Source organism: Camelina sativa, chromosome 12 (genome assembly GCF_000633955.1).
Source record: "Camelina sativa cultivar DH55 chromosome 12, Cs, whole genome shotgun sequence".
NCBI classification, from domain to species: Eukaryota; Viridiplantae; Streptophyta; class Magnoliopsida; order Brassicales; family Brassicaceae; genus Camelina; species Camelina sativa.
In genome coordinates this window covers 15,273,251-15,301,209 of record NC_025696.1, presented here as the reverse complement: position 1 = coordinate 15,301,209, position 27,959 = coordinate 15,273,251, and the positions used below count along the sequence as shown (strand labels likewise).

The following is a 27,959-nucleotide window of genomic DNA, read 5'->3' as shown; positions in this document are numbered from 1 at the left end:
TCCGTCACGCACAACAGCTCTACGTAGCGCCTCTCTCTGTTATCCGCTAACGTACGCCGCAGCTCCTCACCCTGCAAAAACAACCAAACAAACACAAACAAAAACTTAGAAACATACGACACAAAACTGAACTATGCTTTAGATCGAGTTAAAGATACCTGTGTCTGGATGAATCTGTCTAGTTCATATCTTTGTCGTTTCATTTCTCCGGCGAGTTCTCCGGGAAGCATAGAAAAAGAAGAAAGAAACTGATCTTGATGACTCTGTGACTGCTCATGAGATAATCGAAGACCAGTGGAAACCACATTAGGTGCTGTCTGGAACAACTCACTCAAATCAATAACTTGCGGCGGTTTTGACGGTGGAAGGTTCATCGGAGCCGCCACCGCCGACGAATAAACTTCTCTCGATCGCTTTCTCGAATCAACCGCTTCTTGTCCGTTACTGCACATAAGAAATCGAAACATCACATAAACATATACAATACACCCATACGTTACATGAAGATTATATAGTTTACCTATTGAGGAAGAAAGAGTGTGAAGGATGATGATGAGCTTGAAGCGCCATTGATTAAAGATATAGATCAATCTATGGAAGCATATACCATCATATAATAAGGGCATGCATGTGTTTGATGAGTATGGGGAGATGATGATGAAAATGAAAATATGCTTCGGGATTTTAAGTAAATAGAAAAAGGAGAAAGAATGGGAGAAATAAATGGGAGGAAGATGAGGTTTTAGAGGGGAAGCGACGAAAGAGTACAGACTTTGTGTGGGTCTTTTAAAGCTTTCCACATTGTATGCATGATTCTCATTAATGGCACCCAACTTTTTTATTTTTTATTTTTTTTTTTTAATTTGCATCTTCTTCTATGTTTTTTCTTCACCCCAAATACTTACTGTGTGTTTTTTGTTTGCTGTCACAAATTGAAAGGTGTAGATTCATGTAGTTTGATATTCTTATTTAAAGATTAAATGACGTCCAATGCTTTAAAAAAAAAAAAAAAGATTATCTCCTTCAATATATGTCCACTTCACGTTTCCTCGATCCTTTAATATATGCTTCACACACTTTGCAGTTGCATACTATTTGATGTTTGAGTCTTCTTCAAAATGCTATAGGTAGAGATAGTAGCTAGGTTGTGGTCATCATTACAACTTGTGTCATACTATTTTATATGGGTTAGAAAAAATTGAAATCATATATACGTTCAAAGAAAATCAAGTTTATCAAATGTTAGGAGGAATATATATACTGTATGTACCATTATATACGCACGGTTATACTACTTTATAAGCAAATAGCACGTAAGCTAAAATTAATATCTAACAAATTTGGTTCTTTAATTTTGTGGCATGTGTTGTTGGTCAGAAAGAATGGTAGGAATTTACTAATAAATAGAGGTGTCAACAAGATGACATAAAAATGGAGAAATGTGGTGGCAAAGGTAAGCAACAAATTGATGTAAGAGTGATGGCATGCCAAGCAATTTCATGATTTTATTGTTCAGAACTCAGAAGTCAACATCTGTACGTCTTAATTAGATTTTGTTTTGTTTATTAATCAAATCAAGAGCAACATTAGACTAGATCCAAGTTTACTATCCTAACATAAACTTTCATTATCTCCGACCATCAATAATGTTTTCTTGTAAATGCTTTAGTTAATTAATCACCATTCCAATTTTCTTTCAAAAAGACGAGTACTACTAATACAAAACAAACCAAATAAGTCTTTGTTTATTGTTTCCACAATATTGTAAGGTGTCTGCTTTGGGTCATATTCCTCATGGGTTATATTACCAAACCAGATCAGTAATCACTCGAGCATCCCTTATAGCCCATCAGCTTGTTGCTAAAGAATATGCGATTAAATTTCTAAATAGTAATTTAATCATGAAAAAATATTCGTTTAATCAGCAGAGGAAAATGGTGATGTATATCAATGAAACAGTATATATCATCCATGCGGAGTTTGTAGCTTATAACGTACGGAAGTATACCACACGACCCTATGACCCAAAATATATATTCCCAACGTGGTTTACATATTCCAACGTAACGCTTTCACTCTTCACAAGTTCACATTTTCACACTTCCCCAATTAGCATTCGATGTTTGCGGTTTAATTAACCTAGAAACCAATCGATTTCATAATTAATTTGTGTTAGAAAAACGTTTCTAGTGAAAAATGAAGCTAAAGCAAAAACTAAATATAGACCAATCACAGAAATTGAAAGAATATACAAAAAGCCAAACTCCAACCACACGTACATGCTTCTATTTTTCACCGACAATAATCCAATAACCTCGTAGACATCTACATTCAAATTCAATTTCCATATTTTACAAACAATATTTCTTTTGTAAAAACCCGATATAATTGTCACGTAAACTCCAAGATGTCTTTGCATATTCGTGTTCTCTTCCTCGTCCTAGTCTTCGTCCCGTTTATAAGTTCGGCACCACCTCCAAATTTAACGAAAGATTATTACCAAAAAACATGTCCCGATTTTAGTAAAATCGTACGTGAAACCGTGACACCAAAGCAAGGTCAGCAGCCGACGACAGCTGGTGGAACGCTCCGTCTCTTTTTCCATGATTGTTTCTTGGAAGGATGCGATGCTTCTGTCCTAATCGCTACAAATTCTTTCAACAAAGCCGAACGCGACGATGACCTCAACGAGTCACTCCCGGGAGATGCGTTCGACATTGTGACACGCATCAAAACCGCTCTTGAATTGTCCTGTCCCGGTGTGGTGTCTTGCGCAGACATCCTGGCTCAGGCCACACGTGACCTTGTCACAATGGTTGGTGGGCCTTTCTATGAAGTCAAATTGGGCCGTAAAGATGGTCGTGAGTCGAAAGCCCATAAAGTCAAAGGAAATCTACCTCAAGTGAACCAGTCCGTCCCCGACATGTTATCGATATTCAAGAAGAATGGTTTCACTCTAAAGGAGTTGGTTGCGTTAAGCGGAGGGCATACGATCGGAGTCTCACACTGCAAAGAATTCAGCAACCGTATATTCCCGAAGGTTGATCCAGGACTCGACGCGCGATTCGCAGGCGTTCTTAAAAATCTATGCAAAAACTACACGACCAACAAGACGATGGCAGCGTTTCTCGATCCGGTTACGCCGGCAAAATTCGATAATATGTATTTCAAGAACTTGAAACGAGGGCTTGGACTGCTAGCTTCGGACCAAATCTTGTTTAAAGACACTAGCACGAGACCGTTTGTGGAACTATATGCGAATAATCAGACGGCTTTCTTCGAGGATTTTGCACGTGCCATGGAGAAACTAGGCACAGTTGGTGTTAAAGGCGAAGGAGATGGAGAGGTGAGACGCAGATGCGATCACTTCAACAATCTTAACGTATAAGTAACATAAACAGAAGAACTTAAATGAGTTCAGTTTTCTTTGTATCAACTTTTGGAGTAAAATGTAGGTATAGTCGTTGCACAAAAAAAATTAAAAATGTAGGTATAGTCAGTTAATATAACAATTTTTATAGCATGAAATTTACAATAATATATGTCGTCATATAAAATGTATTAGGTGTTATTTTGCAGTAGAGAATAAAACTTAAAGTTCTTGATATACCTCTCCATCATCTTCTTCTTTAAGTTTCCTCTTATTGCGTGTTGAGATTGAACTCTCCGATTGATACAGCAAAGAAGAAATCAACTGTTGCATCACCTAGAATCTAAACGAAGAAGACGAAGAATCGTGAAAGAGGAGAAGTCGAGAATGACAATGATATGTTATGGGCCTGTTGGTGTATGAGTGGTCAAGCCCCATGTCAAAGAAGAATTGTTAAAGGGTTTAGTTAAAGACCCACTTGGTTGTAATGTTGTTTTGTTAAGTTTGTTGTTTTGTTAAGTTTTAACTAAGTTAGTTAAGTCTAAGCCTAGAGTTGGTACAAGTTGTTGATGAGAACTGTTAAGAGTACAAGTTAGGACATTGACATGTAAGGTGTGTAGCCGAGCTAGTGGAGGGTTGTTAGTCTAGAGCTTTTGAGTAAACTATGTAAGTGTGGAAAACCTTGTTATAAGGAGGTGCCTGTGTGAGTGTAAGAGATATGAAAAAGATGAATGAATGAGAGTTCTAAGAAAATTGAGTTCTTTGAGTGAAGAAAGAAAAGAAACAAACTTGAAATCAAAGTGAAAATATCAACATTGCGGCACCTTCCGAGAACACGAGTGTCTCCTTTAAGGCTTTAACTTTTAACTCTGGGCCAATCTTCGACGAATAAAATCGGAATTAATTCTACCCTTTTGGAGGAGAAAAAAATCGCAACTTGTAACTTTACAAGGCCTTTTCACTGGTAATTATGGCCCTGATTGGTAACGGCTGTTACTTTTTGCTGTAAAGATTTTGACTTATAAATTTTAGCTGCAGAGAATTTGGCTGTAGATGCTTTGACTGTAGAAACTTTAACTGTTAAAATCTGATTGTTTACCAACAACTTTTAAAGCTGTAGCTGTTATTTTTTTTATTATTATAAGTATTAATAATAAATATATATTATGTCATAAATTAATTTATATAACATTTTAATGACAAAATAAATTTTATTAATGATAAATTAAAATTTTAAAAAATAGAAATCAATCAAATATGAAATATTGTTTGAAAACTAATTAAAAACAAACAACTATAAGAATAAGAAATAAATAATTGAAGTTGTAGACGTCAATTTATTAACTTATCAAATTTTAAATAATGCAAAAAAAAAAACTAGTGACGACTAGCCCACATAGCATTAGCAATCTCATTACGGACACTTTCCATGTATCAATGCATTGTTTGAATGTTATTCTCTTATTAATGATGAATTTCATAAACTCTATTATAGTATTATTAGTGATGATGATGAAAAAATAAAATTTATTATTGAAATGGGTCTTAAAAGAAAGAGAAAAAAATGAGAATAATTAATTTATAAAAATAAAATATGCAAAATATTTATATATACTTTTGAAAAGCTTTTAAATATAAAAGTATGAAAAAAGAATGCTTTAAAAATTGTTTTGTTTTAANTTGCGGCACCTTCCGAGAACACGAGTGTCTCCTTTAAGGCTTTAACTTTTAACTCTGGGCCAATCTTCGACGAATAAAATCGGAATTAATTCTACCCTTTTGGAGGAGAAAAAAATCGCAACTTGTAACTTTACAAGGCCTTTTCACTGGTAATTATGGCCCTGATTGGTAACGGCTGTTACTTTTTGCTGTAAAGATTTTGACTTATAAATTTTAGCTGCAGAGAATTTGGCTGTAGATGCTTTGACTGTAGAAACTTTAACTGTTAAAATCTGATTGTTTACCAACAACTTTTAAAGCTGTAGCTGTTATTTTTTTTATTATTATAAGTATTAATAATAAATATATATTATGTCATAAATTAATTTATATAACATTTTAATGACAAAATAAATTTTATTAATGATAAATTAAAATTTTAAAAAATAGAAATCAATCAAATATGAAATATTGTTTGAAAACTAATTAAAAACAAACAACTATAAGAATAAGAAATAAATAATTGAAGTTGTAGACGTCAATTTATTAACTTATCAAATTTTAAATAATGCAAAAAAAAAAACTAGTGACGACTAGCCCACATAGCATTAGCAATCTCATTACGGACACTTTCCATGTATCAATGCATTGTTTGAATGTTATTCTCTTATTAATGATGAATTTCATAAACTCTATTATAGTATTATTAGTGATGATGATGAAAAAATAAAATTTATTATTGAAATGGGTCTTAAAAGAAAGAGAAAAAAATGAGAATAATTAATTTATAAAAATAAAATATGCAAAATATTTATATATACTTTTGAAAAGCTTTTAAATATAAAAGTATGAAAAAAGAATGCTTTAAAAATTGTTTTGTTTTAAAGCATGAATTTGAAGCTTAAAAAAAAGGAAAACAAAGAAGAGAAAAAAAAATAATGACTTTCAAAACTTTAAAAAAATTAAAAACCAAAAAAGCGTGATTGGTAAAAAATAACTGTCATCGCTTTAAAAAATTTTAAAATCTTAAAAGTAGGCTATCAATCAGATCCTATATTACTCCATTTTGCATAAGATTTTTTTTTATGGTTAATAATTTGGCATAAGATTATCATATCTTTCGTTTTATAGAAATAGTCTCTGACTCTGACTCTGCATATGTTTTTTATAATTCAACTAATCTAAAATATTAGTAAAATAATATTTAACTAAGAGTGTATTATTATTACGCTTTAAAAAAACAAGCTTTTATGAGATTAGTTTCTTAGCATTTGGATTTTGGATGGACTATTCTAATTTTACTTCGTTTTATTCTCTTTTTTTGTCTTAACGGAATATCGAATAATATTTGTAAATGAAACTTAAGTCTTTGGCGGGTTAACGTCACAAGGGTCCAACACGTGTCAGACAACCATGTGTTCAGTAATAAAGCATTCCGATTTGGACACACGTGGATCAGTCATAGCTTTGCATCGCTGTAATGATGACCAAATAATTTTATTCCATTCGTACCCAAAAGAAAAAAAATATATTATTATTCCATTCGCGACAAGAAGTCTGTATATATAAAGCATCTCAAATTAATGACCCAAAAAGAAAGAAAAAGAAAAGGCATCTCAATTTAAGTTTTAACAGACAAAACTACAAATAAATATTTGAAGAAATAAACGCTATTTTCATATACTTTTTTTTTCATACCGTAAGCATATATATTGTCTTTTTTCCATAGACAATTTTTAGTATAAATATATAGAAATTTAAGGAGCTGAAAGATTCGGTGTAGCTAAAGTGAAATCCAGATTGGGAGTTTCAGTCTCTGGTCTTGTCCCTGTGAGACTTGAAGAATCCGACGATAGTCGTTCGTTGCTTGAACATTTTCCATCAATATTCTTCCATATATTCTATATACATTAAAAGAGTATATAAATTTGAGTAATATTGACGACGAAAAAAAAAATTAGAGTAATATTCTCATATAACATATGAACATTTTATATAGACTGAATATTTCTCGTTTAATTCAAAATTGAAATGCTTAACTAAATTATTTTGAAAAATTTAAGACAAAAAAATATATTGAATTGGGTTATTATGTAAAGAAAGTATGATAGACCCAAAAAGTCTTTCTTTTCTCTGCTTTTGAGACAAACATAAAAGAAGAGAAACACTTTTTTTTTTTACCCAAATGGAAGAGGAAAAGTAAATTATACAAACTTTATAAAACCCTTTTCTTTTGTCACCCTCGAATTTTGCAGTTTTTCGTTTTATTCTAATGCCTTTTGGTTAAATTTTTTGAAATCTGATACCTCATTGGATGAAATGTCCACACCTGATGATGCCTTTGCCTTTAAATGGAACCGAGCTTCACTGTTTACACAGAGACATCCAAATTATATCTCAGTAAATTCTTGAAGAGAAACGAAATATGTAAATGATTATAGACTCAACTAACAAAATAATACAAATGTGTTAATTTTATCATATTGTATGATGCAAATATAGAAAGTTGCCTTATAAGTATATAGCTATATATATGTCCGACAAACTAAACACCAAAAAAATTTAAGAAAACAAATACTAAATTAATACTTGTAATATTAAAACATAACATACCTTGAGGAGTTATTCCAAAGACCTTGGAGATCCCTTGCTTCTCTCTCACTGTTTACTTGTGTTCCATTCTCACAAGTATCTGACTGCCCTATATACACATACACATTTATCAGGTATACTGTATTTGATAGATATCATAATTGAATTAAATCAATAGGTTAATCAGTCAAATAACCTGATGACGTTGTAGGTTTTTCAGTAGATTTGATGGTCCGATACATCTGAAACATTATACATTAGATTACAAAAAATATATTAACCATAAGTTATTATATCGATCAATTAATATATACGTATATAATGTGTGTGAGAGACTTGTTCTATTCACGTGTGTGAACACCCATATATATATATATATATACCATTAGATATGCACGCACACAGAGACAGAGATGGATAAAGTAAGAAAAAATGAGAGGGCAGAGTAAAACAGAAAGCATTTACGATTCATGAAAATGTGCAGCCATACACAGAGAGATGGGGTGTGTGCATGGGTCTACGTGTCTTATTCTAAGTTTCTAACCATAGTCAAATTATACAAAAAGTAACTTATAGTATATGTTATCATTGAAGAATCATGCATATACATATATGTGTGCATATATCAATCTACATATATCATCATTGAGGAATGATGCCTCCTTTGTACTTTACTTTTCTACTGCATCACTCTCTAGTTATGAAAGGACTTTTTTTCTTACCCTTTGGCTATATCTAGCTTTTGATTCTTTCTCTTCTGATTTTTTTTTTCTTTTCTTCACATGCTATATATATGTCTTTCGATATATGGTGGCGACCAAAAGTATACTCAATTAACTATGCCAAATTAATCACAGAAAATATGCGGTCATCTCATAAACGAAAGTGCAGTGGGTTCGGTTCATAAACTTCATATATATAAGACAATAAGTTTAAGGGTCTAAATCGATTTTATATTCATCTATATATACATTATATAAGTAACCTAATGAGATTACCTGTAGATGGGATTTAACATGAGCCAATGTGAGATCTTGCACATCCATCAGTTCAAGTACTGATTTTGGGGTTGCTCCTGAATATTATGCATACTCGCAATATCAATAAGATAGGATAAATCAAAGTCTATTCATATTTTTTTTAAAGGAAAAAACAAAAAGAGAGAGATAAAATAATTATAAAAAGGGGTAATAGTGAAAAAGGACAATACTTTCATGACCACCCAATAATTGAACAGCGTGTACAAAATGGGCATGAAGGGTCGCCGTCCACCGCATCCTTGGAGCCCTTACCCCTCGTTTGGCCGTGAATCTAGGCGGTTGCGGCTGAGCTTGACGCCGATTACGGTGGTGAATATTATAACTACAATTAGGGTTTGTGATTATGCGACGACTAGCGTGTTGGCCATTGACTTCACTGAAGAAGAAAGGAGAGGGAGAGGTAGATGAGTAATAGTAGTGGTCAAGAACTTGATTCTTGTAAAGAGGAATTCCTCTTATTGGTCTCATCATCAACATAGATCGCAAGTCTTGATCGAGAGATTCGTTGTGTTCTTGATTATTATCAGTCTTGATGGGTTCACTCTTTGAAGATGTGAACTGGAGGGCGTGGATGAGGTTGCCAGAAGACTCTCTGTCTGAATCTGAGGCTTTACTCCGAAACCCTAATAATCTCCTTTCAACTTCTTGTTCTTGTTCTTGATTTTCTTTTTCTTCTTCTTCTTCTTCTTCTTCTTCTTCTTCTTCTTCTCTTCTTCTGCTGATTTTCAAGTACAAGTCAGGTTGTGAAGGAAATAGCTCCATAACAAAAATGGATAATTGTGAGTGATTTTGAGATAATCTTGATGAACTTTGGGGGTATAATGTTATTTATTTCAAAAAGGGTGTTTTTTTCTTCTTCTTAACTAAATGAATTTTGGTTCTTGGTGGGAGGAGAAAAGCAGTTGTAAAGAATTAGAGAGGGAGAGAGAGAGAAAAAAATAGGGATGGCAAAAGGTATGAGGGAAATGAGAAGTCTCTTTCTTCTCTGTTCCCTTTGAGAAAATGACACTTTAAGAGTCTAATAAAGGGGTTGGGTGAAACATGAATTTCCATTTAATTTTTCTTTTCCCTTTTCTTTATTTGTGATGGAAAAATCAATTTCTATGGCATATTTTGTTACAATGTAGATATCATCTATCACATATCAGTATTTAATGATGGTATAATAAAACAATAATGTATGGAATTATTCGATTTTTTGTGTTCAGATTTACATGTGAAAATGACACTTGGGTTGAAACTGAAAGATGCGTGTGTGTGTGTGTGTGTTTTTATAATAATCATTCATGAAAATTTATAATTAAATCAAATGTTTTTTTTTTTTTTTTGCTATAGCTACTTGTTTAGTTGATAAACTGATACGATATATCGAAAAATAAACATGCATGAAATTTAAGAGATGGGGAGACATTAATTAAAACAAAAAAAACTTAAAGTCTCGTCGTCACTTGTTGTTTGTCTTGTTTATTGGTTTAATTCTTTGTCTTCTTTGAAGTTGGAGTTTGGAATTATACCGAACATTTCTTTGCTTTACGATCTTGGTGGCTGGTTGCCTAAGAATAAATTGAGTATGCTATTGCGTTTTATTAATTATGTCTATTAGTATGGCTGGTTACCTGAAAATGTTTTTTTTTCTTTCCTTCTTGTGGAGCAGATGATTTTGTTTACGTACGTGATAAGATGAAATTTAAAGAAAATGGTCCAAAATATACATGATATCGATTATTATTTGTATTGTCTAGGAGTGTTAGATTATTTTCAAAACAAGTTTTTTTATTTATTCAACAAAGCATTAACTCCATTTCATCAAATACTATACGACATTAATTTAATTTTGGCCCTATTGCCACCGATGGCCAGTCCAAGATATGATTCCCAAAATGCCCTTTGATAATTCATGTCCCCTAAGCCCATACATCGACAGATAATGTTGGGGACGATTCTTAGATTCATTTGATTTTTTATTTAACACATATTTGATTAAACTAAGAAAATCTGAATCCAAAAATAGGTTTCCGTAAAAGTTGATCCTTCCAGTTTAGTTCCAGCATGCACGAGGAACGACATAAGACAAACGGAAACGAATTTTAATAGAAGAAAAAATTAGAAAGAAAATAAGATTAAATTACTTCATTGGGGGCACTACCAACCGACGATGCATGAGACAAAGTTAGAAGAGTATAATGAGTTTAAAACATTACTAGGTATATGTAAAGTTTGATTCGGTTTTAACAGGATCATTACAACAATAATATTGATTGAATCTTTTTTTTGTTATTCAGCAATTTGCGACTGACCTATCATCACTAGTACTTAAGTTTTGTAGTAAGCAAGCCTTCTCGTCATATACGAACAAGACACTATATAATCATGATAAGTTCTGAGTGGTCGGATTAAGAGATAGATAAATATTGGAAATAATTCAGAGAAACTATATACTGAAAATATATGCTAGGGGATCAAATAGAGAACAAAGGTTCCCATCTGTTTGAGTAAGTTACTCCGACACGGGGACGCAAAGAGCTAGTGAAAAAGCATGCTGTCCACTTCAACCTACTAAGACCTTTAAGGCCACAAAGTTTTTTTTTTCTGTATATTTTAGATATTTATTAATGAATCAATTTCCTATATATAAATTTTGGTCCAACTCTAGCTATAGCACTTAATTTTTTATAGGTACTATGTAGGAAACGAAACTGGAACGCATAAAACCAATAACAAAATATGTAAAAATACAGGTAAGACGTAGACATCTGGTTTACCATGATCACTAGGCCTAAATTAAATCCTGGTTGTATTTTGTAAAGCTGCTGCTTTCCTCTTTTGTAAAACGTCAAACCAATAAACCAAGAAAAAAAAAATTCTGTAATATAGATTAAAAAAAAAACGTAAAACCAATAAACCAAAAAAATCTATCAGTCCGATAGTGTCTAAATTTCACATCAACAAGTATTCCCACTTCTATCATATCTAAATCACAGTACCCACTTAAACACAAAACGAAAATCCTCAAAATGTGAAAAGAAGAAGTACAAATAGGAAAAAGATTGATTGAAATGAAAAAAAGTAGGAAGCACACTGAATCTTTGATAAAGGAGTAGAGGAAAAAGATTTGGAGCTTGTTAGAATAATTGCCCCCACGAATCTTTTTGGGAGATTTTTAAGCAAATCTAATCTTTGTTGATTTTGATAAGAACCCACATTTAAATTCGGACAAAAGAGTTGCTTGTAAACTTAAACTCGAAAAATTAATTCATTTTCAAAGAATGAATTAAATTCTTAAAAAGGGGGGAAACGTTATTAAAAAGTAAATACAATCGTTCGTAGCTGGTTATACGTGTGTCATTTAATAAAGGGAAACTACATTCGACTAAAGTTACTTATTGGGATTGTATTGCAGGTTTGTAAGGACTTTTCAAAAATGAAATTGTTATTGCTACATGAATTCTTATATTTTTTTTTAATATACTCATGCATGTGTTATTTCGTTTAATAGTTTTATCATCATTAACTTTGTAATTCTGTCAAAATCTATTGTTATTACTTATTCGGATTGCAATCCTTCAAACCTTTGGAGACTTGCTCTCTCTCTCTCTCTCTCTCTCTCTCTCTCTCGTTCGTTTGACCTTGCATGCAAAAAAAAACAAAAAAAAAAACACAAACGATTTTACAAATATGGATCTCGAGGTGGAATCTTATATCTCGCCGGAGATATTTCCGGAATCTACTAGAACACTAAGTTCGATATTGAGTTTTCATTCTCTTCAAGCGTTTTCATTTTTCTCTCTTTGAAACAAAAGAAAATATATATATAACGAAACTCTTCAAAAATTCAAATTAATTAACCAATTATAGTTAATTTCACGTCGCAATTGGTAGCTTTAAAATAGACGCAAGATACAAATTCTTTTTAATTTTTTTTAATTGTATCATTGCCATTTGAATCCTTGAATTCGTTAAGTTGTAAGAATATGACAAAAAAATACGCATTTTAATGCTGTGGAGAGGTATATGAATTTTTAATATTTATTTCACAGTAATACTATTCACTTACTGTTCCATCAAGTATTAAAAATCATGTAAAGAAATAGATGAAATGACCTACCCACTTTCATTGTTGCCAGTATTAAATTTGTGTTTTCTTTGATAGTAAAGTAATTGAAAATCAGTACAAAGACAAAGTTTAAGGAAATGCATTAAGAGTTCTTTGGTTTTGGTGTGAGTGGAATATTGAGAATTAGACTGTTTACTTTTGCAATTTTTTAAGCGAATGATACATAATCAATCATTTTTTTGGGATCCAAAAAACAATTCTTTTTTTGTGCCATGTAAAGAGAAAAAGAACAACCTTATTTAAGTATATGTGTAAATCAAATTCCTTTTTAAAATTTTATTTATATTTAATCAACCCTAAGAAAAGAGATATCGCAATGGTTGTTACACGGCGGCAACGGCCAAATAGTGAGGAAGACAAAGCAAAAATACAATGAAAATTATGAAATGGACATATAAATAATAATTATTGTTAAGAAATCATTACAATTTTGTGTGTGAACGAACATATCTATAACTCAAAACATGGAAAAATAGATATTGTTTTTTGCAGCCGAAATCTATCGCAATTGATGAGTCTTAAGGTAGCGCGGTAGAAACCAAGGAAATCATGGAGCCACCAAGTGAAAGACTCAGGACAAGAAATGCATTTTTCTACATTAAGTACAAGTACCAACCGAGTAAAGGACGGGATCGTAAGGCTCATGGTCGCATGGCTATAGTAAGAAGAACCAGGAGGAACAAAGGATACCTCACTCTCGAGTTTCAAGGTCCAGCTTAAAGAAATCTTTCTGGAGGGTTTAGGGCGTATATAGGTCTTAAAACAAAGTCTATGCCTTTAGTACCAATAGACTTGGATCATTTTTACGAGGATTCAAAACAAAATGCCGCAAGAGATTAAGACATAATACTATTAGCATTAAACTTGCAACAAAAAGAACAAAACCATAATACCAAACCAAACCGTTATGGTTAATCCAAGTTTGGAAGTCAATTCCCGAACCAGTCAAGCATTTTTAAAACCGGGTAAAACCCGATTCACCAAAAAATGTCATCATGCCTTGGTTCGTTCTTGACTCCCCCAAAAAATTAAGGTGGTAAATTACTGTTTTTACCCTTTATACCGGATCGAATTAACCCCTCGTCGACCAAAATTAAATTACCTAATCAAGTTTTTTAGCTGCGCAATATTTACCAAAACACCCTCCACAAATCTTCTCCTAATTACCGACGTCGTTCACCAGCGCGGATGTGATACGGTTGACAGTGGCGCAAATACGGTTGTTGATGGCGGATACGGTGGAAAGATCGAGTTTTGCATCGGCGGCGGAGGTCCCCAAGACCTGCATCGCAACGGTGAGCAAGCACGAAGGCAAATTGACAGACGTGCCCTCGACGCCATCGGATGGATTCACTGGAACAACAGAGAACCCAACGGGCAAAAGAGGGATGTTAGAAGGATCCTTGCCGTTCATAGCGAGCTGAACTGCGTCGGCGTCGACGGTGGAGAACACGAGGAGACTGCCGGAGTTATCGGTGCAAGTTTCTTGGAGCATCAACTCTACATTATGCCATGTGTTGCTCTCCATCTGCGTAATCCAAGAACCAAAACTTTTGCATTAAAAATTCGGATTCTGATTTGAGAAAGTTTAAAAGATTTTGAAATCTCACTAACATTGATCCGAAGAAGAGAGATGCAGTTTCCAAGATGAGATCCATTAGCGATATGAGCAACTTCTTGAAATGAACTCCCATTGAACAAGATCTCCAGCTTCAGCAGAGAAGAAAAAATCTCAAATTTGGATTTCAGAATCTTTATGAATCAGAAGAACAGAGGAAGAAGATTCTAGTTTTTTTTTTTTTACTTTCTTACCTGAGAGAGACGTTGATTGTCACGGAGAAGATCAAAGACTTTGTGATGAGAATAAGGAAGATACGTGACTGACACGGCACAAGGAACAAAACCATCACTAACTTTCCTGGTTACGATTCTCACTGTGTCCTTAGTTGATGCTTGTCCGTACGAATTGCTTATGTTCAGGCAAAATGTTTTCACCATTCTCTGTGACAGCTTCATCAAGTTCTTCCTCGCTGCTACAGAAGGTATCACTGAAAAAAAAAACACGAAAGAACGGATAAGAAAACCACATTGGTTGTGGAAGTATGATGTTTTACTTGTGAAACAAGTCATATACCTCCAAGGTCAGTGATTTTTGTAGCCATGAGACTAGCCATCCTTTCACACTGTCTCTTCAACACAGCTAGCCACCGTTCAGCGCCAAAGGCTACACCACTCTTCACATACTCTCTAACCACCTCGTCCTGTTCTTGCTTCTCTTCTACTTCCACGTGCTCTACCCATGTGACCTCAGAGTATCCGTTAGCCATTTCTTGAATGATGCAACCAGAAGGTTTTCTCCGGTATAGTCCAATAGTAGTAGTAGCAGCAGTTGAAGCTGGTTTGACAAAACCGCGGAAGCTTTCGATCGGGAAATCTACAATTATCCATTTTACCTTTTTCCCCTTTCGCTCCACATATCGAAGAAAGTAACCTTCTCTTGTTGGTAGTAATGGAGATACTACTTGTAACCCTGCATACATCTGTTTTCAAAAGAGAGACAAAGACTTCACTACCTTAAAAGAAGAACTTATTTGATCACTCTTATGTATTGAAAATGAATTACTCACCAGAAGAAAAGAACCATCTGTTCCAGAAACTTTAGAAGATATGATCTGAATCACTTTGGCGCTTGACACTATCGGACAGAACAGTTCTGACCATTGATCCTTGGAAGCAAAATTGTAACATATCTATATTAAAATGTGAGTTTTTAGAAAATGTATTCAAGGAAATGTGTTTTGACTTGTTCTTACAGCATCAAGGAATGCTTTGGCGAGGGTCATGCTGTTCATCATGACAACTGCTTTAGCTCTTGAAGCTTCTCTGCGAAAACGATCATCATCATCCGTTGGAGGCCATAAGAACATCTTCTTATACTCTTCCTCGTTAAGACACACACTCTCATTGTCTAATCTCTTCTTAGTCCACAAGGGCTCATTGATATCACACATGATAATTAATTCTTGACAGCAAGAAACTGCAAGTTCCATCGCAATAGCCTTTTCTTCTTCTGCAATCAACACGTCGTTATTGTTGTTGCTATCAGTCTCCGGGAAGAAACAGGCAATCTCTTGTGAAGGAGGAGGAGTGTTCCTCATTGAAACAATGCGGCGTAACCGATCAAGCTGCAACGTATAATAACACTAGCTATAACAGTTTGATACAGTAGATAAAAACATCAAATGTTTACAAGATTAATACATTGGAATACCTCTTGGCGGAGGCGGGTGTTTTCAAGGCGGAGGTTGTTGCCACAAGAAGAGCAAGAGAGGCATTGTAGACTGGACTGAAGATCTTGACTCTCAGTTTTAAGAGTATCGTTCTCTGCTTTTAGCATTGCATTAGCTCTTCTGTCTTGTTGTGCCTGGTTAATTAATCTCAGTATTAGCATTTAACATGAATGGTCCAGAGCCAGATTTTTCTAAACCCCGATACTTAAAACCGGTTTATATGGTCAAATTAATTAACCTTGTTAAAATGAAGCCAAACAACATTAAAGAGTGAATCTTGTTACCTTGGTTTGGGTACGTTTGTTTTGAAACCAACACTTGACTTGTCGAGGCGTGAGACCAAGTTCTTCACTTAATCTCAATCTTTTGTTTTCACCCGGATGAGAAGTTTCTTCAAACACTCTAATACAATACATACCAAAATTAATTAAAATAGTAAACATTATCTCATCATATAACATCGTTTTGAAATAGTAACAGGAGACGTACGCTTCCATTTCTTGAATCTGATGAACAGTGTGTCTATGGGAACGACTCCTCTTAGTAGCAGGAGACTCATGTTCGATTGCAGTATTCTCCACCAGGTAATGGCCCGACCCGGTTGACACACCCGACCCGCTTCCGATCATGCTCATCACCCCGTACTCTTCTTCTTTCTAAAAACCACCGAAACAACAAAAAAAGTTACCAACTTTCTAATAAAAAACCAAGTATACAGAAAAAGTTAGGGTTTTGGTTGGAAGCGAAAGACGAACCGGTGTCATGTAAGGGAAATTAAGGTTATCGAAAGCGGTAAACTTGAGATTAGGGTTTTGGATTGTTGCTGTCGGAGACGAAGAAGAGGTTGAACCGAAAATCTTGTCGGAATATGAAACATCTTCGCTTGACTTCATCACTTGATAATCTCCTCCGTACATTAATTTTTTGTCTTTCGTTTCCATTTTTATTACAAAATCAGAAGAAGAAGAAAACACAAAGAAGAGAGTGATAGAGAGAGTTCAAGGGTTTTGTTTTTTGGGTTTCACTTCATCTTTTGCTTCTTCACTCTCAATACTTTATCTTGTTTTGGCTTCAGAGAGAAACTGAAGAGATAAAAAAAANAAAAAAAAACACTAAAATACTTACTTACCGACTAAGAAGAGTAAACGGCGTCCGTTTATGTTAAACGGCGTCCGTTTATGTTAAACGGCGATATTTAACGGAATACTGATAAGACAAAACAGCTTGTCAAACACTCTTTACCTTTGTTCTTTTTTGCCCTCGAAGGAAGCAGAGTGTCAAATCAAAATCTTTGCCAGACGATTCCATATAGTCAACAAACTTTGGTTCTCGGTCAACAAACTTTATTCCTTACGCGCTTTCAAGTCCGTGTACTACAACCACGTTACTAATCTTACGGACCCTCCCGAACCAAGTCCGAGTTAATATGGTACTACATAAGTAAGTATGCATGTTATTTTGTAAGATTTACATTATTTTACTCTGTTTATCGAATATAAATAAAAGAGTACATGTTGAAACTTGCCGCAGTTGAAGAACTTTAAGATACTACAATTGTTGCTAATTAGCTTGTGTTATTATCACATTGGAGGTTTGCGACAATAACAACGGTATGTGATACAAACATATATAACTTCGCCTTTTGATTTGCACAAGTCAATGCACGATTGGACATTACACCTTGGCTTAACGGATATCACGCGGAGGTATCTTTCATTAATGCATTGACACTTGTTCTGCTCACACTTGATGTGGTTCTTTGTTGCACAGTTTAGATTAGTGCAATCAGAGTCGTTGTTGCAAGATTGTGCAAGAATTTGCGTACCTGTGAAGATTTAAATATTATTGATCATGATGATATGTAACATCGATGATGAAGGTGATAATAGTGACAGTGATGAATGTAACTAATAAACATAGAGATGATCCAAAAATCTTACATGTTGAGAAAAGTATAAAACCGATAATTATCAAAGTCGCTTTCTGCATTTTTTATTGAATACGTTTGTATTTTTTTTCTTGAGTTTTGATTTGGTGGGTAAAGTGGGTGATTTGGAGACTATTTGTAAGTGTAAAAAAACCAACCACAAGCAATATGTTTTGCAAACTGTTTTACTGGTCAATGCTTGCATTTTCTTTTTTGGAAAATACCATTATTATCTTTAATGTAACAAGATTTTATACCTAACTTATTTTAGAAAGAGTGGAAAATCATAAATTTAAATCACATACTTTTATGCATAGATCACAATATTCACAATTAACTTGGGCACAGGCCGGATCTCAATTTCTCGAATCACCCCAAAACAAATTTACAAGAGATGGTATGGGATCAGTTTCTTTAGCATATATAGTGAGGATCATCAATTACCAATAGTAGATTTTTGATATCTTATCAAAGTTATGATCATTTCATTTATATTTGCTTACGTAAAAATTTTACAAAAATAAATCCAAGTTAAATGATAGCATTATTTTTACTAGTTTAATTTAGCATGATTTTTATCCATATATAAGTGATAATCTCTATATTATAATATCACAGAACACAATCTTCATTTCCATTTGTATTAACTCAAAGATGAATAGTAAATTTTTGAATCATTAACACAGACTTTTGTTATATATTGAACCGAAGTTAAACAATGTTAAGCCTCAGTGGCTGAGTCATATCGCCAGTCGCTACTGAAACTGTCACAAGTCAAAACCAAATCCGACTCATTGAATCAATAGCTGTAAACATATAAGATATCCACCGTCATTGGTCGCCACAATGTTTTATCATATAACATGAATTTTAACAACCATTGTCATCATCAGAACCATAAGTTTTATACGATTGTGGTAAAATAAAGAAACCCATCATAAGTCTTGCCATTTGATCTACAGTAAAACCTCTATAAATTAATAAGGTTGGGACCATGAAAACCTATTAATTTATAGAGGTTTTAATTTATTGATAAATTAATATTTATTAATTTATAGAGAGACTTTCCTAATTTGATAAAAAAAATTAAAAATAAGATTTAATTGTTATAACTAATATTTTTATAAAATCAATTACAAGGAAAATAACAATTATCATGGTTTGAAGATAGCACACAAAGGTTTTTAATTTTTTATATAGTAAAAATTAAAAATAAACTCTAATAAAAATTAATGTGTATATATATATACATGTATTTAGATAATTTTCTATAATTATTAATTTATATTATTGATGGGACTATATATTTACAAAGAATTTTCAAAAAATTATTATCTTATTATATTATCGAATTGTGTCCAAAATTACACTAGTCCCGACTTGGGACGAAAGAAATTTATTAATTTATAGAGATTATTAATTTACTGAGTATTAATTTATGGAGGTTCTACTGTAATTAGTTCATGATCCATTGCCTTTTAGCTAATTTGCTCATAATTTATGATACTTATGTAAAAAGTATAATTTAGGAAACTAATAAACCTGATGAGATTCATATTATCTTTGAGGTCAATTTGATACTCATTTTTTCCAATGTGTATTTCATAAGCAATTAAGTACATAACGTAGACAAATGAAGAATGAATCTGAAAATGAAGTGAAAGAAAATCATACGATATATTATTGTAACAGTATGATATAATTGATATTTAAAAGATAGTAGTACTTAATATTTGAAAGAGTATCCGTTATATAAATTACATGCGAGGTTTGTGACAGTAACAACGGTTCATGATACAAGCATAAGCTTGTTCACCTTTTGCCTTACAATAGTCAATGCAAGTAGCCACACCACAATTGGTATTGGTATCATCTGGTAAAGCCACAAATCTTTCAAGCGGGCATTCACAACCACCATTCACACACGTGGGCTTACCAAATGGTGTTGGACATTTGAGTATAACGCAATCAGCGTTGTTCTTGCAAGGTTGATATCCAGTCCGTGCTAGAATCGGTGTACCTGTTAAAATCATATGATTGATATTTTATTATCCATGTTGGTGAAGTAGAGGATCAATACAATTGAAAACTAAAATCTGTTGTGTAAACTCACATGTTGAAAAAAAGTATAATACCAATGAATATCAAAGCTGATTTCTCCATTTTTATTGTGTTTACACTTTTCTTTTGTTAGTAATGATTTTGATATTGTTTGCTGTGTTTACAAACTAAACGATTTATATGTATTTTCTCTTATACCGTGGCAATTTTTTTTTTTTACTTTTTTCACTTTAAACAATATAGTTTGGTAATGTGTTTAATTAGTCGAGATTTTCTTCTATTTACGTTTATTTTTGCAAATTGCAATCAATACTTCAATCTTATTAAATTTAAAATGCTTAGATCCTTATATCTTTTTGTTTTTTTTTTTCTTTTTCTTTTTTTTTTTCTGCAAAAATGTTTCTAATTAAGAATTTAAGGGAGGTGTATTCAACTTGACATTTTAAGTGATTTGTGTGAAACTTACAAATCCTATGTTATTCAATCATGTATTTTAAAAAGTCTATTAAAATCCACTGTTATTGAACTGATGATTTAAAAATCTACTTTAAAATCCACTGTTATTCAAAATAGTTTGTGGATTTGGATTTTAATGATTTATGAGATTCTGGAGGATTTAGGTGGGATTTGTTTAGTTAAAAATAGAGAAATCCAAATCTCATGGTTTTATGTGGGATTTGAAAGAATTTTACAATTAATCATATCAACTTCCCTAAAATCTTTCAAAATTCCAAATTTTCTAAATCCCATCAAATATTCCACAATCATGGTTTCAATACACCCCCCTAACATGACTGAAAGAATATTATTTGTTGAGAAAGGAACTTAATGATTGGTATTTTGGTTCAGTAAAATATTAGGCTGGTTAAAATACTCAACCTTGCTTCTTCATCAATTTTGCAGAATGGAGATATTTCAAGAAAACAAGAAGGACAAAATTGTTTTTTTTCAGGTCTAATTACCAAACCGACAATAAATCCAATGTTACAGGAACACAAGTCTTTGTCCTAAATAAAAAAGTGCAATCTTCATCTTCAACAATTCAAGAGAGATCAGTTCCAAGTTTTACTGGTTACAACAAGAATCATATATTTTTTTTACTTGTCTGCATATATCAAGGTTGAGCCGGAGTAGGAGCCGGAGTAGGAGCCGGAGCCGTAACCGGAGCTGTAGATGGAGGAGATTGTTGCCGCAGCGGCTGCGGTTGTGGCTCGAGATGTTCAGACTCTTTCTTTGCTTCAGAAAATTCAGAGGGTTTCAAATCATGTTCGGCTTCCTGTGTTGATGATGCAGCCTTTGGTGACTCAGACAAGTGAACTCTAGCAAACTCATCAACCACTTTCCTCTTGTCCTCTTCTTCAGCCATACCAGCTTTCTCTTTAGCCTTTTGTCCAACTTCTTCAGCAACTTTAGCCACTCTGTTGTAGGCTCCAGTGACCCATGTAGCACCTGTGAGAACATACCGGTTCTTCATTATAGCTGAACCTGCATTGCTCACTGTCTGCTCAGCAGCAGCGATTGCTGATTTGGTTTTCTCCGAGACTTGGTACTTCTGATCAACTTCCCTGACCTTTTCACCCACAACAACTGTGCCAGTGTTGATCTTATCCGTGAAACCGATCTTCTTGTCAAAAGATGCGACTTTGGCAGATGCAGTAGATGTTAGCTGGTGTTTCTCATCAACACTCTTGGCTTTGGCTATGGCATCTTTTCCCAGTATAAAGCCCTTTGCAAGCATGCTGCTCACAACATCTTCAGCTTTTCTCAACACAGAGTCACCTGCCCTGGGGGATTTGTTGCTGTCCTTGCGTTCCTGTGAAAAAAAAGAAAAGAAATGGTAAAGAGTTTTAACTTGTGAAAAAATGTCAGAAGATATGATGAATAAAGAGCTTACTAAGGAAGCTAAAGCCTCCGGGGATAAGTGGTAATCCGGGGCCATAGTGACAATAACTGAAGAATCAACAATGGTAGCTCCCTGAAAGAATCGCACAAATACTCAAAGTCACTCAAAGGAAGCAAAGTTAATTAGTAACATAAAAGAAGAAGTGATACAAACAAGCTGAGAATTGAAAAATACCGAGAGAAGAACAGCAGTTTCAGCTCCTTGTAAATCCTTGAAAGTAACATACGCCAACTTAGTCCGTTCAGTTTCGCTGTACAGACGTATTAAAAAAAGAGTTACGAAAACCTAAAAGAAGTAAAAAGCTTGTAATCTAAAAAAGCCTTCCAAAAAAGGAAGGAAGGAACATTAGAGAGGAAAGGAAAACCAAACCTCTGCATCTCGAGGTACAGAATATCACCAGAAAAGGAAAAAAACTCCTTGAGGTCTCGGTCAGTTGCTCCTAGAGACACATTGCTCACTTTGACAGAAGTCATCTGCAAGAGAAAGAGAGAGATACAATCTCGTGAGAGAGACTTTAAAATACACTAGCTTTACTTTACCATATTTTTTAACATCTAAGACATTGGGTTCCTTATCATCATACACATACACATCCCTGAAGCAACCCAAACTGACTTTATAAACATTTAATCACCAATACAATGATCAAAAACACAAACAACATTGTATATCATCAAAATACAAGCTAATCTTGGAAAAAGCTAATCTTTGTCCTCAAAACTAAATTAATAATATGCGCGGCACAGATCAGACATTACAGATTACAAAAACCGAAACAAGACATAACAAAATGCTCAAACTAGGTCTCCGAAACAGTGATTTTCACCAAAAAATTAAAAACTGAAAACCTTCGAATCGTCTAAAAATTTAAAATTTTTTTTAAAACCAAATCCAAAAACTAGGCGGATTCCTTCCTTCACCCAAAAAATTAAACGCCATTTTTTTTTTCTCACAGCCTAACAACAAATCACACAATGAACAGATCTATTATATTCACATATTCCTCAATCACCAAAAAAAAACACCTAACTGGTTTCAAGAAAGTGCAGAGAACAAAAATGGATCAGATAAACTCACCGACATGATGAAGATCGCTTTGACGCGGATTGAAACGAAAGATTGTTTTTTATTTTTATTTTGGTCTTCTTGTTCACCTCTCTCTCAAGAACAAATTTGAAACGCAATAAAAAAAAAAAAAAAAAAAAAAAANAAAAAAAAAATCAAAAGAGAAAGAAAAATCTTTGGGTCGCGGATTTGATGTGAAGAAGAAAAAAGTGGACCCTCCTGTTAAAACGCCTTGGAAAAACGAGTCTTATTCGGGTTTTGCCACGTGATATGGTCGGATCCTTCTCACGTGCCATGATTATATCAATCAACAATTTATAAGAAGTGTATATATCATCTTCCCCCATTTTCCCCGAATCTACAATTTTTTTTATATATTTTATTTCTTTATAAAAATAATTCGATTCGCTCAACGACGTGGATAAATCATATAAAAAATAATATCAATTTATTTTTTATATAAATAAATAGTTTAGTCCTATTTTTAAACTTCTACTACTTTTTGACCCTTTTTATTCACATAAAATGTCTATTATGTATCTAGAAAAAAAGTGTATCTAAATTTTCTTTATTCATTAATTTTGCACTAAATATATACTTATTAACTAGGAGAGTTACCCGCACGCTTGTCCGGGCGGGAACTGAATAGAAAAAAAAACTAATTTAATTCTTTAAAATATTGAATCAAAATTTTATTATATTTTAAAAACCTGTTTAATTTTTTTAATTTTTATAGTAGTTCGTATGTTCAAATATAATTTTTTTTTTAAGTTTCGTATTAAATATTATTATTTTCACTTTTTAAAATAATAAAATGAATAGTTAATCAAATGTTTATAGTATTACTCTACATATGAAAAAAATAAATTGAAATTTTAAAGTCCATTTTTAAAGTTTAATTGAAATTTTAAAGGCTATTTTCAAAGTTTAAACCCAAATTGACCGTAACAAAGTTTTTAATGAGCCAAATACAATTGTTACGGTCAATTTTAATTACCTTGATATATTAATTTGGGATAATATAATATGTAATTTCGTTTAGACTATTAAAATAATATTTTAAGCAACCCATAAATGTACTTCTATTTAGACCATTGTATTTGGTACTATAAACATTCAAAATTATACTAAAGTTTGCATATACAAAAAGTTCATTAAGCCACTGTATCTTTATTTCTGAGTCCATTCTTTATGACTGAGTCCCTGAGCTCTCACTTTGATGCTCCATCACATGGTTTATGTAATAACGTCCAACAAACTCAGACTTGTAAATATATAAAGTGTATGAAACAAAATTATTTTAACATCATACATAATCATATATAAAGTGTATAAAGTTATTTTTACATAATCAAATCTTACATAGCCTGGTGATGCTCCAGTCCTTCGAACTGTGGTTTTATAAACATTTGCAGTTTAAAATTAATATATTGGTTACCTTATGATGATTATATCAGAACTATTTTATGTTATACACCTTCATATTCTCCGAGTTTCACAAACCGCATTACACAAAAAAAAGGTTTGGATTTGTATATGAGATGGCACCCGTTTGATTGCTATTTAGACATGAATTCAGAAGCGTAGTTGTTTTTGACACGACATTTCACAATTTCATTCCTACATGTTTATCAAATTAAGAAAAAAATCTTAATAGAGACAACTTTAAAACGTAACTGTCCTAAAGGTAGAATAAATGTCTTTTACCTGCCATTCAACAACGTGAGAACATCATTACTATTATTGGCACTCCCAGGTCTTCTTTTATCTTCCACATCTACTATACACTCACAGACAACTAATTTGGGAAAAAGACAGAATTTAGCTTTCCAAAGTGTTGCAAATCTATATTTGGTAAAAGTTTAATTCATACTTTTCTAAGGGAGGGACCAATAGGCAAAGTTACAAAAAATCCTATAATGATTCTAGATTCCCGAACACAAAGTTACAATTAACTATACTCACATATTGTACCATATCAATATTAAATTAATTAACGAAACACTTACCGAAAGAGATGGGATGATTTATTTTTCCATGATATATATCATCCAAATACTCGAATCAAAAGTAATTCTTTGGACTCAATTGTTGGACCAGCGTCATAGTGGTATCGTCCGTGAATTTAATTTGATAAGGATGATGAGTATTCCTCTCATTCATGGTTGGATTGATTACTTTGAAATTTCAAATATCATACCATTCACCATCATCGATATATTTATGGAGTTTAGCGAGTGTATTTGGTAAAAAAGTAGTTTTGATTGTGTTACTCTTCACAGTTTAATAACAATTGTGTAGGAAGTAGTATATATAAGAATTGTTAAAAATTGAAATTTAAGTAAGAATGATGTTCAATTAACGATACTAACCTCTACATCCACAAGAAGCAGTACTCTTTTTGTAAAGAACTCGCTGATACTCCAAGAATGTAAGACCTTGGCGTGTATACGCCAATTAGTTCTTTCGGGAAGAAGATCAATTAGACCTTGACCTTGGCGCTAATCGAATCTCATGATTTTCTCCAATTAGGGTTTTTTCTGTTTCTTCTCTGTTATCGAAAATGAAAAGGGGATTCCAGATATGTAAGAATACAAACAGTCACGATTAAACGTTGCCTCTTAATCGTTTTAGTGTCTCACCTTTTGTTTGACTATTAAATATTTTTAATATTTATTATTATATATATAATTACAGATTTAAGGTAAAGTTTGTAGTTTATAGATGTGATGTAAGATTATATATACATTTTATGACACAGCTAACAATTATATGTTTTCAAACAACATTGTTGAAACCAAATAAAACTTAATCATGTGAATTTTTTTAATAAAATGTTCTTAGACCATCTACAATGTATTTATGGTTTTTTTCAATGTGAAAGTCTATATCTGACAATTAAATAGAGGTAGTGTTAAAGATATTAAAAATCACTTTATTTAAGAGAAGAAATATAATTCAAGTCTAAATATCCAAAACAATTATCCAACTACAAACCATAGTTATACCGTCTCAAATACCTCTTTGAAAACAACATTAAGTGTTTTATTCTGGCATTTCCCATATTTATCTGTAATTAATACTTTTAAGCATTTTCTGGTTGTGACTCGAGAGAAGGCAACATAAAGCTGTCCATGTGTGAAAACCAGTTTCGGTAGAAAAAATCCAACATGTTCTAGCATCTGACCTTGACTTTTGTTTATAGTAATTGCAAACTCCACGGTAACAGAAAACTTTTGTCACCTCATACGAAAGGGAAACTTTGCATCAGGTGGACTAACATACATCCTAGAGATAAGTACTTTATCACCAACCTTTTTTCCTGTCACGATTCTTGCTTCGATTACATGATTGGCCATCTGAGTAATAATTAACCTCGTACCGTTACGCAAACCTCCCTTAGGGTCTATATTCCTTAGCAACATGACACGTGCTCCTATTTTCAACGTTAAAGCAAGGCTTGACAATCCAGAAACTTGTATATTGTTTAGGAAATCCTGAGTGTAGATCATATTATCATGAGCACTTTTATCTGACGTTTCAATACTATCAAAGTTACGATATCGTCTCTCCTCACCTGTAAATAAAAAAATAAAGAAGGAATTTTAGATATGTGATATCTTGTTTTTTGTTGGGTTTTAAGCCTTGTTTTTGGTTAGTTTTGTTGCATAATCTTGTCATTCTAGGTTGTTTTAGGAGCATATGCATATAGTGTGCTACCTCTCAGGTTCTTAGAGTAATATCATCACATTTGGAGCATTTGGACTTATTTTGATGCAAAGAAGCAAAGAAGAGTGAACTGGAGAAGAGGCACTTGATCACCACCATCAGCGGCCAAGACCATCGGCCAAACGGTGGCCGACTTAAGCAAGCGGTCAAGATCAGCAGCCAAACACAAGCTGATGGAACAGGAGACGCACTTGATCGCCACCATCAGCGGCCACCTCCCGCGGCCAAACCATGCCTGCGTGAAGCCATCGGCCACCTCCCATCAGCCAAACCTTGCCCGCATGAAGCAAGCGCTCAAGACCAGCAGCCAAACAAAAGCCGAAGGAGACGCACTTTATCGCCACCATCAGCGGCCCTCCCGCGGCCAAACCTTTTCCGCGTGAAGCCAGCGGCCACCTCCCGCGGCCAAACCATGCCTGCGTGAAGCCATCGGCCACCTCCCATCAGCCAAACCTTGCCCGCATGAAGCAAGCGGTCAAGACCATCAGCCAAACAAAAGCCGAAGGAGACGCACTTGATCGCCACCATCAGCAGCCACCTCCCGCGGCCAAACCTTTTCCGCGTGAAGCCAGCGGCCACCTCCCGCGACAAAACCATGCCTGCGTGAAGCCATCGGCCACCTCCCATCAGCCAAACCTTGCCCGCGTTAAGCTAGCGGTCAAGACCAGCAGCCAAACAAAAGCTGATGGAACAGGAGACGCACTTGATTGCCACCATCAGCGGCCACCTCCCGCGGCTAAACCTTTTCCACATGAAGCCAGCGGCTACCTCCTGCGGCCAAACCATGCCCGCGTGAAGCCATCGGCCACCTCCCATCGGCCACCCCCCATCGGCCAAACCTTGCCCGCGTGAAGCCAGCGACCACCTCCCGCGGCCGACCATGCCTGCGTGAAGCCATCGACCACCTCCCATCAGCCAAACCTTGCCCGCATGAAGCAAGCGGTCAAGACCATCAGCCAAACAAAAGTCGAAGGAGACGCACTTGATCGCCACCATCAGAGGCCACCTCCCATGGCCAAACCTTTTCCGCGTGAAGCCAGCGACCACCTCCCGCGACAAAACCATGCCTGCGTGAAACCATCAGCCACCTCCCATCAGCCAAACCTTGCCTGCATGAAGCAAGCGGTCAAGACCAGCAGCCAAACAAAAGCCGAAGGAGACGCACTTGATCGCCACCATCAGCGGCCCTCCCGCGGCCAAACCTTTTCC

General features: G+C 34.1%; 6 protein-coding genes and 1 pseudogene across 7 annotated transcripts in view; 1 reads left to right on the top strand and 6 right to left on the bottom strand.

Moving 5' to 3' along the window:
- LOC104731793 (BOI-related E3 ubiquitin-protein ligase 1-like) overlaps positions 1 to 818 on the bottom strand; it is a 2,107-nt gene extending 1,289 nt beyond the window's left edge. Inside the window, exon 1 of the mRNA XM_010451274.2 lies at positions 647 to 818. The gene's annotated coding sequence lies outside the window, so the exon portion shown is untranslated. The remainder of the gene's footprint in view (positions 1 to 646) is intronic.
- Positions 2,408 to 3,388, top strand: LOC104731792 (peroxidase 41-like). The gene has a single exon (XM_010451273.1). The coding sequence runs from the start codon at positions 2,408 to 2,410 to the stop codon at positions 3,386 to 3,388; it is 981 nt and encodes a 326-aa protein (XP_010449575.1).
- Positions 6,549 to 9,639, bottom strand: LOC104731790 (probable transcription factor KAN3). 2 transcript variants are annotated; one of them, XM_010451271.2, is made up of 6 exons: positions 8,832 to 9,639; positions 8,620 to 8,696; positions 7,818 to 7,863; positions 7,643 to 7,730; positions 7,336 to 7,396; positions 6,549 to 6,930 (listed from the first exon to the last, which is right to left on the bottom strand). In XM_010451271.2, exons 1-6 carry the CDS (start codon positions 9,421 to 9,423, stop codon positions 6,787 to 6,789), a joined length of 1,008 nt encoding a protein of 335 aa, XP_010449573.1. In that variant the 5' UTR covers positions 9,424 to 9,639; the 3' UTR covers positions 6,549 to 6,786. The 2 variants fall into 2 exon arrangements, with proteins under 2 accessions (XP_010449573.1, XP_010449574.1); XM_010451272.2 differs by having other exon boundaries at positions 6,816 to 6,930; positions 7,359 to 7,396.
- LOC104731789 (homeobox-leucine zipper protein HDG4-like) lies at positions 13,612 to 17,136 on the bottom strand. Its single transcript, XM_010451270.1, has 10 exons — positions 16,821 to 17,136; positions 16,555 to 16,721; positions 16,350 to 16,467; positions 16,047 to 16,199; positions 15,589 to 15,960; positions 15,403 to 15,501; positions 14,910 to 15,315; positions 14,588 to 14,823; positions 14,390 to 14,485; positions 13,612 to 14,303 (listed from the first exon to the last, which is right to left on the bottom strand). Exons 1-10 carry the CDS (start codon positions 17,004 to 17,006, stop codon positions 13,935 to 13,937), a joined length of 2,202 nt encoding a protein of 733 aa, XP_010449572.1. The 5' UTR covers positions 17,007 to 17,136; the 3' UTR covers positions 13,612 to 13,934.
- Positions 17,556 to 18,089, bottom strand: LOC104731788 (defensin-like protein 306). Its single transcript, XM_010451269.2, has 2 exons — positions 18,006 to 18,089; positions 17,556 to 17,890 (listed from the first exon to the last, which is right to left on the bottom strand). Exons 1-2 carry the CDS (start codon positions 18,052 to 18,054, stop codon positions 17,646 to 17,648), a joined length of 294 nt encoding a protein of 97 aa, XP_010449571.1. The 5' UTR covers positions 18,055 to 18,089; the 3' UTR covers positions 17,556 to 17,645.
- Positions 19,673 to 20,193, bottom strand: LOC104731787 (annotated as a pseudogene).
- On the bottom strand, positions 20,982 to 23,171 carry LOC104731786 (binding partner of ACD11 1-like). The gene is made up of 5 exons (XM_010451268.2): positions 23,034 to 23,171; positions 22,326 to 22,429; positions 22,131 to 22,206; positions 21,948 to 22,028; positions 20,982 to 21,866 (listed from the first exon to the last, which is right to left on the bottom strand). Exons 1-5 carry the CDS (start codon positions 23,037 to 23,039, stop codon positions 21,168 to 21,170), a joined length of 966 nt encoding a protein of 321 aa, XP_010449570.1. The 5' UTR covers positions 23,040 to 23,171; the 3' UTR covers positions 20,982 to 21,167.